The 11,654-nt window shown below is 60.4% G+C and overlaps 1 protein-coding gene across 4 annotated transcripts; it reads left to right on the top strand.

The window, feature by feature from the left end:
• The first annotated feature begins 1,801 nt into the window (after positions 1–1,801).
• Positions 1,802–10,169, top strand: NYAP1 (neuronal tyrosine phosphorylated phosphoinositide-3-kinase adaptor 1). Of its 4 annotated transcripts, XM_075564957.1 has the most exons (7): positions 1,802–1,912; positions 3,109–3,260; positions 4,797–5,155; positions 5,576–7,096; positions 7,940–8,155; positions 8,388–8,497; positions 9,046–10,169. In XM_075564957.1, exons 2-7 carry the CDS (start codon positions 3,193–3,195, stop codon positions 9,307–9,309), a joined length of 2,538 nt encoding a protein of 845 aa, XP_075421072.1. In that variant the 5' UTR covers positions 1,802–1,912; positions 3,109–3,192; the 3' UTR covers positions 9,310–10,169. The 4 variants fall into 4 exon arrangements, with proteins under 4 accessions (XP_075421072.1, XP_075421073.1, XP_075421071.1 ...); XM_075564958.1 differs by lacking the exon at positions 1,802–1,912 and having other exon boundaries at positions 2,482–3,260; positions 7,943–8,155; XM_075564956.1 differs by lacking the exon at positions 1,802–1,912 and having other exon boundaries at positions 2,482–3,260.
• The last annotated feature ends 1,485 nt before the right edge of the window (positions 10,170–11,654 follow it).

Here is an 11,654-nt window from a genome sequence, read left to right as displayed (position 1 = left end):
AGAGAGATGATCTGAACAAAAACAGTTTCTAATGGCCACATGGGCCTTTGCTGGGTCAGAAGGAAATGATTCTACTTCATTTTCATCCAAGAGAACAGGTCTGTAGTAAAATTCCATGTTATCTGTGCACTTCCCATGGTTGTCTCAGTAGATTTTCACCGCAGCCCTGGGAGGCGATGGGGTAGATTTTGAGCTGCAGTGTTTCAGCTCAGACAACTACAACTTGGGAGATGTTGGGTCAAGTTTACTAACCTTGGTTTATCAACCAAGACTAGAACTGGGCTTTCTGGACTCCTGGTCGAGGGCTTCATCCACCCACAGCCGGTTCTTTCCCACATCCCTCAGCTTTAATTGATGGAAATTTCTACTCTTTAGCGTCGAGCAAAAAAAATAAAACAAAATAAAATAAACCCGCGGTTGATGTATTTCTTCTTTGTTGATGGATCCGGGTCTCTCTTCCGTCAGCCATGGGAACAATGGCTGTCACCCTTGGTCAGGTCCTGAGGCCCCAGAAACAGCTTACACACACACACACACACACACACACACACACACGTCTCCGCCCCTCAGCTTCTCTGACTCTCTCCCCACCCGCAGCAGCAGCAGCAGCGCCGGGAACACGACCCTGCTGCTCAGTCCCCAACTCTCCTTCCTTCATCACAGGACACAGCTCATCCTTGGGCGACGACGCCTTCCCACCAGCACTCAGCTTCTCCGACTGGGCTCCCTCGTCCCAGGGTCTCTGCGGGGAGGAAAAGTTTGTTGAATGAATGAATACAAATTCACTCACACTAAGGTGTAAATGGGAAACGACTAATAGCGCTTTAGTGTGTTACCTCTCCTGGGGGTCTTTAGAATGCCCTTCAAGGGGGAAGCCCCTTTACAGCCATTGTTTTAATAACCCACCCCCCTCGACTCCTTAGGGTGAGCAGCAGATCAAAAGACACTTCTGATAAGTTGTGCGATCCGCCCAAGGTCACAGAGCCCATGAAGGGTAGACTGGTACCCTAAGAAAACGTGCGAGCCAAAGGGCCTTTCCAGGAAGGGATTTCTCGGTGAGCAGACGAGAAGGGTGACTGAAGAGGAGGGGGGTCCCCAAGTCGCGACCCCCGGAGGCCGCCGCGCCCGCACGGGGACCCAGGCCAGCGTGGCGGCACCCCTAGGCCCACCCTGGCGCGCTCGGGGCCCGGCGGAGTCGAAGGTTCTGGGGCGGCGCCTTGGGCGCATGAGTGGAAGCCGGAGCCCAGGCGGCGAAGCAGGATGCGGGCGCATGCGAGGCTGTAGCGGGGGGCCCCCACCCCGACACGGAGAAGCCCGCGCCCCTGGGGGTGCCGGGCGCGGCGCGCCGGCCGGGGAGCACGCCCCCTGCCGGGTAGGTGCGGAAGCACGGGCTCCGACTCGGGGGCCCCTCGGCCGGAAAGCGACCCCCCTGCCGGCCGCGCCGCCGCATTGCACCCGGGGCCCCGCAGCCGCAGCCTCGGCCCCTGCCGGCGCCCCGGGGCTGCGTGAGGGTGCGGGCCCCGGGCTGCCGCTGGGGGGCGCGGCCGGGGCCGAGGAGGGAGCGGCAGGGGCGAGGGGTGGCGAGGAGCGGACCCCCGCGGCGGCGGTGGGCGAACGCTGGGGCCCCCGCGCTCCGAGCGGGACCGGCCTCCGGCCCTCGGCCCGCGGGCCGCGCGCCCCCCGCACCCCAGCCCCGCGGCGCGGCGCGGCCGCTCCCGCTCCGTCCTTGGAGGGCGTGGAAGGGTGGGTTGGGGGCCGGGGGCGGGTCTGGGGGCGGACCCGGAGGCGGGGCTGTCTCTGCGGCAGGGCCCAGCTCCGCTCCCCCCCACCCCGGTCTCTCTGTGTCTGTCCTCCTCCCTCCTCCTGCTCCGGGCGGAGCCCGGCATGGGGGGGCCGGCGCCCGGCAGGCCAGGTACGGCGGTGTAGAAATTGGGGAGGCTCGGTGCGGGGAGGTGGGGTAGGGGGCCAAGGGGCAGGGAGGGTTGGCTGGGCGAGAGGCGGAGAAACCCAGGGTGGCAGGACAAGGAGAAGGGGAGGGGTGGCTGGGAACCTGGGGCCCTAGGATGGAGAAGGGGATGCAGCAGGCCAGGTTTGGAATAAACTGGGGAAGGGGGAAGACGGCAGTGAGGAGGGGCGCCGGGGAGAGAAGTGAGGCCGGGGCCGGAGAGGAGCGTGTGTTTGGGGGAAGGGAAATCAGAGCAGGTATGGAGGCCGCAGCCCAGGGTAGCACCCGGGCCAGGCTGGAGACCCCTGGGTGGGACTGAGGGACACCGCTGGAAGAGAGACACCTGGAGCCTCCCCCATCCTGGAGGAAGAAGAAGGTGATTTGAGGCATCAGTGAGGGAATGAGGCGGAGACCATTGCCTCCGGAGGGGCCGGGGAGCTGGATTTGGGGTGGACTGAGGCCCAGGCCCAAAGGGCTGGAGGGGAGATGGCAGGGGAGTGAGATGGATGGGTGGGTGGGTGGGTGGTATTGTAGAGCCCCAACCTGAATGTCCCTTACCCTTTCTCCTCCTGCATCCCCACCTCCCCCAAACCTGGGGGCCCTAGAGGGGCTGGGGAGTCTGTCTCCCTCTTCCCCAGTGGGGTGTAATGTACGCAAGTAGGCCCTGAACACAACTCCTCATCTGCAGGTGTGTCCCGGGCTGGGTAGCAGATCTGGGTCTGTTTGGATGTCTGTGTGTCTGTGGGTGTGTCGGGGGCTTCTGGTGGCTGTGTGTGTCCGCCTGTTCCTAGGTTCGTGGTTCCCTGGACCGGCCCTCTGGAGGGAGACCTAGCTGTGTGGCTCTCAGAGGGAGGTTTGTGTGTCTGCATACGTGCCCGTGTCACTGCGTGGAGGCCTGTGTTTTGTGTCCTGACAATCTGTGTCAACCTGATTTGAGGCATGGGTTTGTGACTCAGAACACTATTGTCAGAGAGTGTCACTCTGGGTCTTTTTCTTTCTGTCTGGGAGTCCTGGAGGCTGTGTCTCTGTTCTGTTCCTCTCTCAGAGGCCCCAGTCATGTTTCTGTTTCTCTCTCCCTTTCTCATTCATTCCTGATCCCAACCCCTTCACCCACCTCCCATACCACCTCTTCCTTTCCTTGCTCTTCCTCCACTACCCCCAAGTGGATCCGGGACCCAGGGAGGGCCGCCCCCCGGGCCTGGTGGCACTGAGCAGGGTCCCCCAGCACCCCCCTCCTGTCCCACGACATGAACCTCCTCTACCGAAAAACCAAGCTGGAGTGGAGGCAGCACAAGGAGGAGGAGGCCAAGAGGAGGTAAGGCTTTGGGTCCTGGGACGGCCCCTGCCTGCCCCTCAGCCCTTTTCCCAGGTCCTGAGTCTGAGCAGCTTTGTCATCAGCCCACCTCCTTGGTCTCAGAGTCGGTCCCGTGCTCAGCAAGGAGCTGCTGGGATGGCACAGTCGGGTCCTGTCCCCAGCTCCGGTGTCTGGCCTGGCCTCCAGGAGGGTTCTAGCTTCACCAGCAGCACCCTGCCTCGGCTTCCTCCTCCCCTGAGGCCAGATCGCTGCTCCCTGACTCACCTCTGGCCTGTAGGCTGCTTCTTTCTGTCAGTGTGGGGCTGGCGGCTGATTTCTCTGGTCACCTGACCTTGGAAGGAGCAGGCCCTGCTGCCCTCCTTGGGTCCGGGGAGGGGTTGTCAAAGAAGACCCATCTGGCCCCTTCCCAGCCTCCTCTGCTGGGTGGGTAGGTGGTGAAGTGTCTGGGTTATTGGGGGTGAGGGGTGGGCAGGCAGGCTGGGCTCTGGTGAAGAGCCAGGGCCGAGGTGCCCTCACCTGCCCCCCAGCTGCCTTCGCACCTTGTTCTCCATGGGACCCGGGGTCTGGCCTCTCCCCTCTCACTGCCTCCCACTTCACTTGCACTGACTGCACAGCCTCCTGAAGCCTGAGTCAGAGAGCCACCCCATGGCCCTCCTCGCAACTGGGGAGTTTAATTCTTGTCGTTAATTAGATTAATCAGTGCTATCATGGCAGCGTTCTCTCCCTAATGAAGGGCTAGTAGACAGGGCCTTAATGAGAGCCCACCCCACAGCAGCTTTCCCCTCTTCTCTGCCAGCCGCCCCCACCCCTCAGCCCCCCCTTCACTGGCAGAGCAGCTCAGGGACTGTGAAAGGAATGGGGGTGAGCCAGAGAGAGGACAGCACTTTCTGGGCAGCATGGACAGTGGCAAGGGGGACAGGCCTGGGAGTAGAGGTGGGGTCTCTTGGAGGACAGTAGCACCCCGGAAAAGATCAGCCAGGGGAGGCTGCGATGGTGATGCGGCCTGGCGTAAACCTCTGGGTGAGGAGGACGGGTGGAAGCGCATGGCCACAGTAGTGGGAAGGGCCAGGAGGGGAGACCAGAAGCCAGGGGTCAGGAACGGGTGGGCCTGCAGGAGCTGAAGCAGAGGAGTGGAGCTGTGGCAGCCTCAGAAGCTGGGTTGCCTGGGCTTGCATGTCTCTACATCTGGGGTACAGTGCATGGGGGTGAGGGGTGCCTGGGATGGGATCTGCCTGTCGCCAGGATGCCCCGGAGCACACAGTCTTAGCGCTATTTCCATCCCTGCCCCAGTTTCCTTGCCTCTTTTTAATTCTAAGGGTTCAGCTTAAAGCCCCCTACCTCTGTGTCTTGGGCCTTTGGGCTTCCCACTAATCCATTCCCACCCTTGGGCTCCTATCCTCCTACCTGGGGGTGGGGAGTGGTGCAGAGACAGAGTTGAAAGTCAGTGTCTCGCTCTCTCTCTTTGCTGCTGGAGGCAACCGGACAGGGCAGGTCTGAGGCCTGACCCCTGTTCCTTCTTGGGTCTTGTCTCCCCAGCTCCAGTAAGGAGGTGGGCCCCGCAGGCCCAGCGGGGCCGGGGACCACCAGCTCGGGGCCCGGGGTCCGCGTGCGGGACATCGCCTCGCTACGGCGTTCCCTCAGGATGGGCTTCATGACGATGCCCGCCTCGCAGGAGCACACCCCGCACCCCTGCCGCAGTGCCATGGCGCCCCGGTCGCTCTCCTGCCACTCAGTGGGCAGTATGGACAGTGTGGGGGGTGGGTCTGGGGATGGCAGAAGGGGTCTCACAGAGGACAGCAGTGCCCGAAGACCCCCAGCCAAACCCCGGAGACACCCCAGCACCAAGCTCAGCATGGCAGGGTCTGGGGCAGAGACGCCCTCCAGCAAGAAAGCAGGTGAGAGCTAGGAGCCACGAGGATCCTTTGCAGGCCCGGGGAAGCCAACCAGAGGGTTCGGGGTTTTCCCCCATGCACAGGAGCAAGGACGCAGGAGGTTCCATTCTCAGACTCCCTAGTGGGTCTGAGAAGAACCGTTTAAGGGCAGGGGAAAGCCCACCCTTGGAAAAGGGGTGGCCTTAGAAGGACATAAGTTTGCGAGAGAATTTAGGATGGGGGTTGTAGATTCTGGGGAGCCCCTTAGAAAGGGGGAGGAAGGAAAGGTGGGTAGAGAAGAAACACATGGCTGCAAGCTCAGGAAGGAGGACAAATGAAGAGGTAGATCCATCCTCACAGATGAAGTCAGAGGTCAGAAAGGCCCCCCCCCCCATTGCCTTCCTGACTAATTCTAATTTCTTTTCTCTCTTCCACCCTGCCTAGCCTCACAGAAGCCGGCCCCAGAGAGCAGAGAATCAAGCCGGAAGGTCCCTCCACAGAAGCCCAGGCGAAGTCCGAACACCCAACTCTCGGTCTCCTTCGATGAGTCCTGTCCCCAAGCCCCCTCTTCTCGAGCGGGGAACCTGCCCCTCCAGCGCCTCAACCGAGGGTCCCGGGGAGCTGGGGACCTTGATACGGGGGCCCAAGAAGAAGAGCCCGTATACATTGAGATGGTGGGGGATGTCTTCAGGGGAGGAGGAAGAAGTGGAGGGTGTCTGGCTGGGCCCCCTCTGGCAGGCGGGGGTCCAACCCCTCCAGCTGGCCCAGACTCCGATTCGGAAGAGAGTGAGGCTATCTATGAGGAGATGAAGTACCCACTGCCTGAAGAGGCAGGGGAAGGCCGGCCTAGTGGGGCCCACCCAGTGACGGCAGCCTCCCTACCACACCAGCCTCCCCACGTCCTCCAGCCCCATGCCCAGCGCCGTCCAGCTTCCGCCCTCCCTGGCCGGAGGGATGGGACGCCCACCAAGACCACTCCTTGTGAAATCCCCCCACCTTTCCCCAACCTCCTCCAGCACCGCCCTCCACTCCTGGCCTTTCCCCAAGCCAAGTCTGCTTCCCGGGTCCCTGGTGATGGGGTCTCGAGGCTGCCGGTCCTCTGCCACTCCAAAGAGCCAGGGGGCTCTGCCCTAGCTCCCCAAGTGCCTGCACGGGAGCGAGAGACGCCTCCCCCACCGCCTCTGCCTCCTGCTGCCAACCTGCTGCTGCTGGGACCATCGGGCAGGGCCCGGAGTCACTCGACACCATTGCCACCCCAGGGCTCTGGCCAGCCCCGGGGTGAGCGGGAGCTCCCCAACTCCCACAGCATGATCTGCCCTAGGGTGGCGGGGGCGCCGGCAGCCCCCTCTGCCCCGGCTGCCTTGCTCCCCGGGCCCCCCAAGGACAAGGCCGTGTCTTACACCATGGTGTACTCGGCCGTCAAGGTGACCACGCACTCTGTGCTGCCAGTGGGCCCACCCCTGGGTGCTGGGGAACCAAAGACAGAGAAGGAGATCTCAGTTCTTCATGGGATGCTGTGTACCAGCTCAAGGCCTCCCGTGCCAGGGAAGTCCAGCCCCCACAGCGGGGCTATGGGGGCAGCAGCTGGGGTCCTCCACCACCGAGCCTGCCTCGCACCTCCCCACAGCCTTCCGGACCCAACCGCAGGCTCCCTGGCCCCGCTTTGGACCTACCCAGCCTCAGCTGCTGGGCTCAAGAGACCCCCTGCCTACGAGAGCCTCAAGGCTGGGGGGGTGCTGAATAAGGGCTGTGGCGTGGGGGCTCCGTCCCCCATGGTCAAGATCCAGCTGCAGGAGCAAGGGGCCGATGGGGGGGCCTTCGCCAGGATCTCCTGTGCCCATGTCATCGCCAGTGCAGGGACACCAGAGGAGGACGAAGAGGAGATGGGTGCCACTACCTTCGGGGCCAGCTGGGCTCTGCAGCGGAAGGTCCTGTATGGAGGGAGGAAGGCGAAGGAGCTGGACAGTGAGTGTGGACAGTGGGTGGGGGCCGGTCAGTGAAGAGGTTTGGGGGAACGGTTGGGGGAGAGGGGGTGCTTGCAGCCCCAGCCCATTGTCCTCTAGAAGGAAGTTTTCTGGAAACCGGGTGGGGGTGGGCTGGTTGGGGTGGGGGCCGGGTCTTCCTCCTGCCTGTCCTGCTCTTCCCTGGGCTGCAGGGGTGTGTTTTTGAGTGTGCGCACACTAGGAGCTAAACACAGCTGCCTCCCAGTGGTTCCCATGGCAACCCATCCATACAGGAGGGAGAGGAGCGGCAGGCCCCTACTGTTGCCTGGCAACACAATGCTCTGCCAGGCCTGCTCTTTGAGATGCTCTTAGTTCATAGGCAACCCTTCCCCCAGTACCCCCCTCCCCTTCACACACACACACACACACACACACACACACACACAGAGCCCAGAATTTGGGATTCCCCCAGTCCTGGGAAACAGTGCTTCTGGTCTGTTTCCGTGGGGTAGCATGCCTCCTCTGTGTGGAGCAGCAGGGGCTCTGAAGGAGAATGGGGGTGGAATAGACCCCTCTGACCAGGCCAAATAGTTCTGAAACAGCAAACACATGTGCTACAGTCCTACAGGAATGGTGCTGATGGGCGGGGAGAAAGGAGAGAGGCTGTGTGTGTGTGTGTGTGTGTGTGTGTGTGTGTGTGTGTGTGTGTGTGTGTGTTGGGGAAAGTGCTGCTGGGTCTCGCTCATCCATGTCGCGATGTGAGAAGGAGCGTGTCCTCCTTCTGGCCCATCTGGGCTGTGGCCCATCTGTGTGGTTGGGGACTCAGCAGGATTCCTTCCATAGACAGGGCTCCTTGTCATCCCAGCAGAAGCCGAGAGTGCCCGGGCCTGGAATGGCAGTGCCGAGGGTCCAGGCAAGGTGGAGCGTGAGGACAGAGGTCTTGCCGCATCTGGCATCCCAGTGCGCAGCCAAGGGGCAGAGGGCCTGCTGGCCAGGATCCACCACGGAGGGGACCGAGGAGGGAGCCGCACAGCGCTGCCCATTCCCTGCCAGACCTTCCCTGCCTGCCACCGCAACGGAGGTGACACCCCGCCTGAAGACACACAAACCCAGCCGGGGCTGGCCTGGGAGGGGTCACCCAGGGCCTAGTCCATGACCTTGCCAGAGCCCCACCCCCACCACAAGAGCATGCCCCAGGCCCTGCGTCTTCATATCCCAGCTTCCTCCCTCACCTCCTATGAGGAAGCAGGGCCTCTGCTGGGGAGGGGGCAGCCCGGAGCCCCTTCCCTCCTCACCCCTCCTCTTCACCTCAGACGTCACTGGAGGCTATCGCCTGGGACGCTCCGCCTCCACCTCCGGGGTCCGCCAGGCCGCGCTCCACACGCCCCGGCCCTGCAGCCAGCCCAGGGATGCCCCGAGCCAGGTGAGCCGCAAAGGCTTGGCTGGGGCCCGCCTTTGAATTTGGACAGGGACGCTGGCCTAGGGGTGGAAGGAAAAGCAGCAAGAGGACCTAGGACTGACTAGGGGGGATCAGGATCCCAGGAAGGGGCTGCTTAAGGAGGGGGCCGGAAGCCGGAGGCAGGGTTCTGGTTGGAGGTCACTCCGAAACCACCTGGGTGCGTTTGGAACGCAGGCGCCCCTTCGAGGTAAAGCAAGGTCAGCAGTTCCAATTCACCAGCTGCTCCGGTAACAAGTGACAGCCTGGGAAACCTCCAGGGACAGTTCTACCCTGTCCTGTAGGGTCGCTAAGCGAAAGTTCCCAGCTCGCGGCAGCTCCCAGGGGCGGCTCTACCCCTCCCGAGAGGATCTCTAGGAGCCAGGATGGAGCCCATGGTAGCGAGTTTGGCTTAGGGCTGGCCCCACAGGTAGAAGAGGGCGGAGGGGAAGCAGGGCCTGCCACCCCGAGATCCTGACTCCCCCTTTCCTTTCTCCCCGGTGCCCTGGGCTGGCGTCGGGGAGGAAGGGGCACAGACCCCCCCTGCACTGCCGCTGCCGCTGCCGCTGCCCCTGCCGCCCCAGCCGGCCCACGAGCGGGACGGCAAGCTGCTGGAGGTGATCGAGCGCAAGCGCTGCGTCTGTAAGGAGATCAAGGCGCGGCACCGGCCTGACCGCGGGCTGTGCAAACAGGAGAGCATGCCCATCCTCCCCAGCTGGCGCCGGGGCCCCGAGCCCCGCAAGTCCGGCACCCCACCTTGCCGCCGGCAGCACACGGTCCTCTGGGACACTGCCATCTGAAGAGACTGTGAGGCGGGGCACCTGGACTGGGCAGGGGCAGGGCCATGCCCGGTCTCCCCCCGGGGAGTCTTGCCTTGAAAGAGAGACTTGAAGGGCCAGGAGAGAAAGCACCAGCGAGACATACACCCCCTACACACACACACACACACACACACACACACACACACACACACACACACACACACACACACACACACACACACACACACCCTCCGCCCTCCACTCTTACCTCCAGAAGCAGAAGGGGGTCCGCCAGGCCCAGTGAGCTGGGGGTGCCAGTAGCAGCCCGGTCATTTGGGGGAAGACGAAGGTTTGCTGGAGGTTGGGGGTGAGGCCCTCTGCCGCTCTCCCTACTGAGCCAGGGGAGACCCCACTTCCTGAGGACAAAGGCCAGCTAGCCAGAGTCCAGCCCAGGAAGAGGGGAAGGCCTAGGGGGGTGGGGGGAGAAGAGGGCCCGAGTCCAGTGAGAGGGGGGAGTAGTGAATGAGAGCTAGCTGCACTCTTGTAGAGTTGGGGCTGGGGAAGGGGTATTTATTTTGTCTATTTATTTTAGTCTGGAGAGCAGTTCTGGCTCCTCCTTACCTACTCCTGAGCAGGTAGTGGGGTATTGAGGCAACGAAAGAGAACCAAGTTTGTACTCCCCGGTGCCCGAAAGGGCCCACCTGCTATGCCCACCCCAAAGCGTCAGAGCCATCTGGTGGGGGGACTGGAGTGGGGTGGGGTTGAAGGGAGGGGCTCCGGTGAGCCCAGCACAGCAGACTCGTTGACAGTATTTACAATGTGCCAGAATTTTGGAGCGAGCATGGTTTCAGAAACAGGCATCTTACTTAGCTCTGGGGTGAGGGTTCTAGTGCCAGGGATGGGTGGGATGATGGGGAAGGAGGGAAATTTTAGTGGGTGGGGGGTGGGCAGGGTATTTATTTAAATTAAAAGAAGAAGACCAGATGTCAGGAACTTTTTTTTAATTCATTTCTTTTCAGAATAATATATTAAAAGACTAATGATCCTAGAATTGGCTTCTTCCTCTCTCACAGTGTTCTCTGCCTCTCTTAAGCGCGTTTCTTTTTCCGTCTTGCCCGTGGTTGCTGGGAGTTGGAAGTCACTCGGGGATGGGTGAGTGGCTGAGGACAGTAATAGGGAACAGTGGCCTTTGAGGTAAGTCTTTGGGAATGCCACCAGGCAGTGAGTCAACAAGTGTGTGTTGGGCAGCTAACATGTGCCCAGTATTCAGACATGAAGCCCATCCTTAAGCAGCTTCCTCAGGGAGAGGAGACAGTCCAGCAGACAACACTACCGAATGAAGGAAGGGAGAGGCCTAGGATCATCCATGAAGGCTTCCTAGCAAGTGGACAGGTGAGGTTTGGACGAAGAGATGGGGAAAGCTCCCAGGCCACTGCAAAGCCGCAGGACTGTAGGAGATGTGGGGGGAAGGGAAGCTTGTCTCAGTAATGCAGAAGGCGGTTAGGGGCTAGTACATGCTGAGGCACATGAGGAACTTGGTAAAGCTGGGTCAGAAAGATCAGCGAGGTGGGGCGGGGCTGGTCTTCAGGGTGGAAACCAGTGGCATCCTGCTGGTAGGTCAACACATGAGATTAGGGAGGGAGGGTTTGTAGAGAATGCAGGGCAAGGGACAGTGGTTAGGGAAATACCAGGATGAGATGAAGGAGCCCAGGTGATCAGGGAGATGAAGGCATCACCCAGACAGAACAAAGGGGAATCGAGAGTAGAGGAAGACTGCTGGGTTTGAAGCAATGGTGAATATTCAGGTTGAAAGACCTTTCCAACTAGACCAGAGTTTCAACAAATAGTATGAAGAACATTTTCCTGAAACATAAATAGGCATTTATTTTCATTCCTATTAGTCAAAAAATATACAACTGGCAACCAAACGTGTTACTTCATAAATAGTACTGTTCAGCTTGGAGCCAGGCTTCTTTTTAATGAGTTGCTATACAGATATAAAAAATGAAGACCACAGTATGAAAAATCTTGAGATTTAGGAAATGCCAAGGTCGAGGTAAAAGGACAATAGTTTTAGAGAGTGGACAAGGGGTGAACATTGGTAGTTAGCAATGTAGGAATGATAGTTGAAGATATGACCGAAAACTCTATGAAGGAAAGTATGGATAGGGATAAGAAAGGGGCCCCTGCTTATAAAAGACAAATGAGCTATAGCTTTCATTTAGCTACCATATGTACTCTAGTATAAGCCACCCTGAATATCACACACAGCACCTAATTTTACCCAAAAAACTGCATTAAGAATGTGCTGAAAAACTCCGCTTATACACAGGTATATACGGCAGTTAGAAAATCCATGGAAGGAAATATTCCATTGAGCAACA

This window comes from Tenrec ecaudatus, chromosome 12 (genome assembly GCF_050624435.1).
Source record: "Tenrec ecaudatus isolate mTenEca1 chromosome 12, mTenEca1.hap1, whole genome shotgun sequence".
Taxonomy (NCBI): Eukaryota; Metazoa; Chordata; class Mammalia; order Afrosoricida; family Tenrecidae; genus Tenrec; species Tenrec ecaudatus.
Note: the sequence above shows the minus strand (reverse complement) of the source record. Positions and strands in the feature narration are given on the sequence as shown.

What these genes read in the sequence shown, in the direction of transcription:
- NYAP1 (XM_075564957.1), top strand. Translation starts at nt 3,193, where the DNA reads ATGAACCTCCTCTACCGAAAAACCAAGCTGGAGTGGAGGCAGCACAAG. An exon ending in GAGGAGGAGGCCAAGAGGAG is followed by an intron (nt 3,261 to 4,796) that starts GTAAGGCTTTGG and finishes TTGTCTCCCCAG; the next exon opens with CTCCAGTAAGGAGGTGGGCC. An exon ending in GAAGGCGAAGGAGCTGGACA is followed by an intron (nt 7,097 to 7,939) that starts GTGAGTGTGGAC and finishes TTGTCATCCCAG; the next exon opens with CAGAAGCCGAGAGTGCCCGG.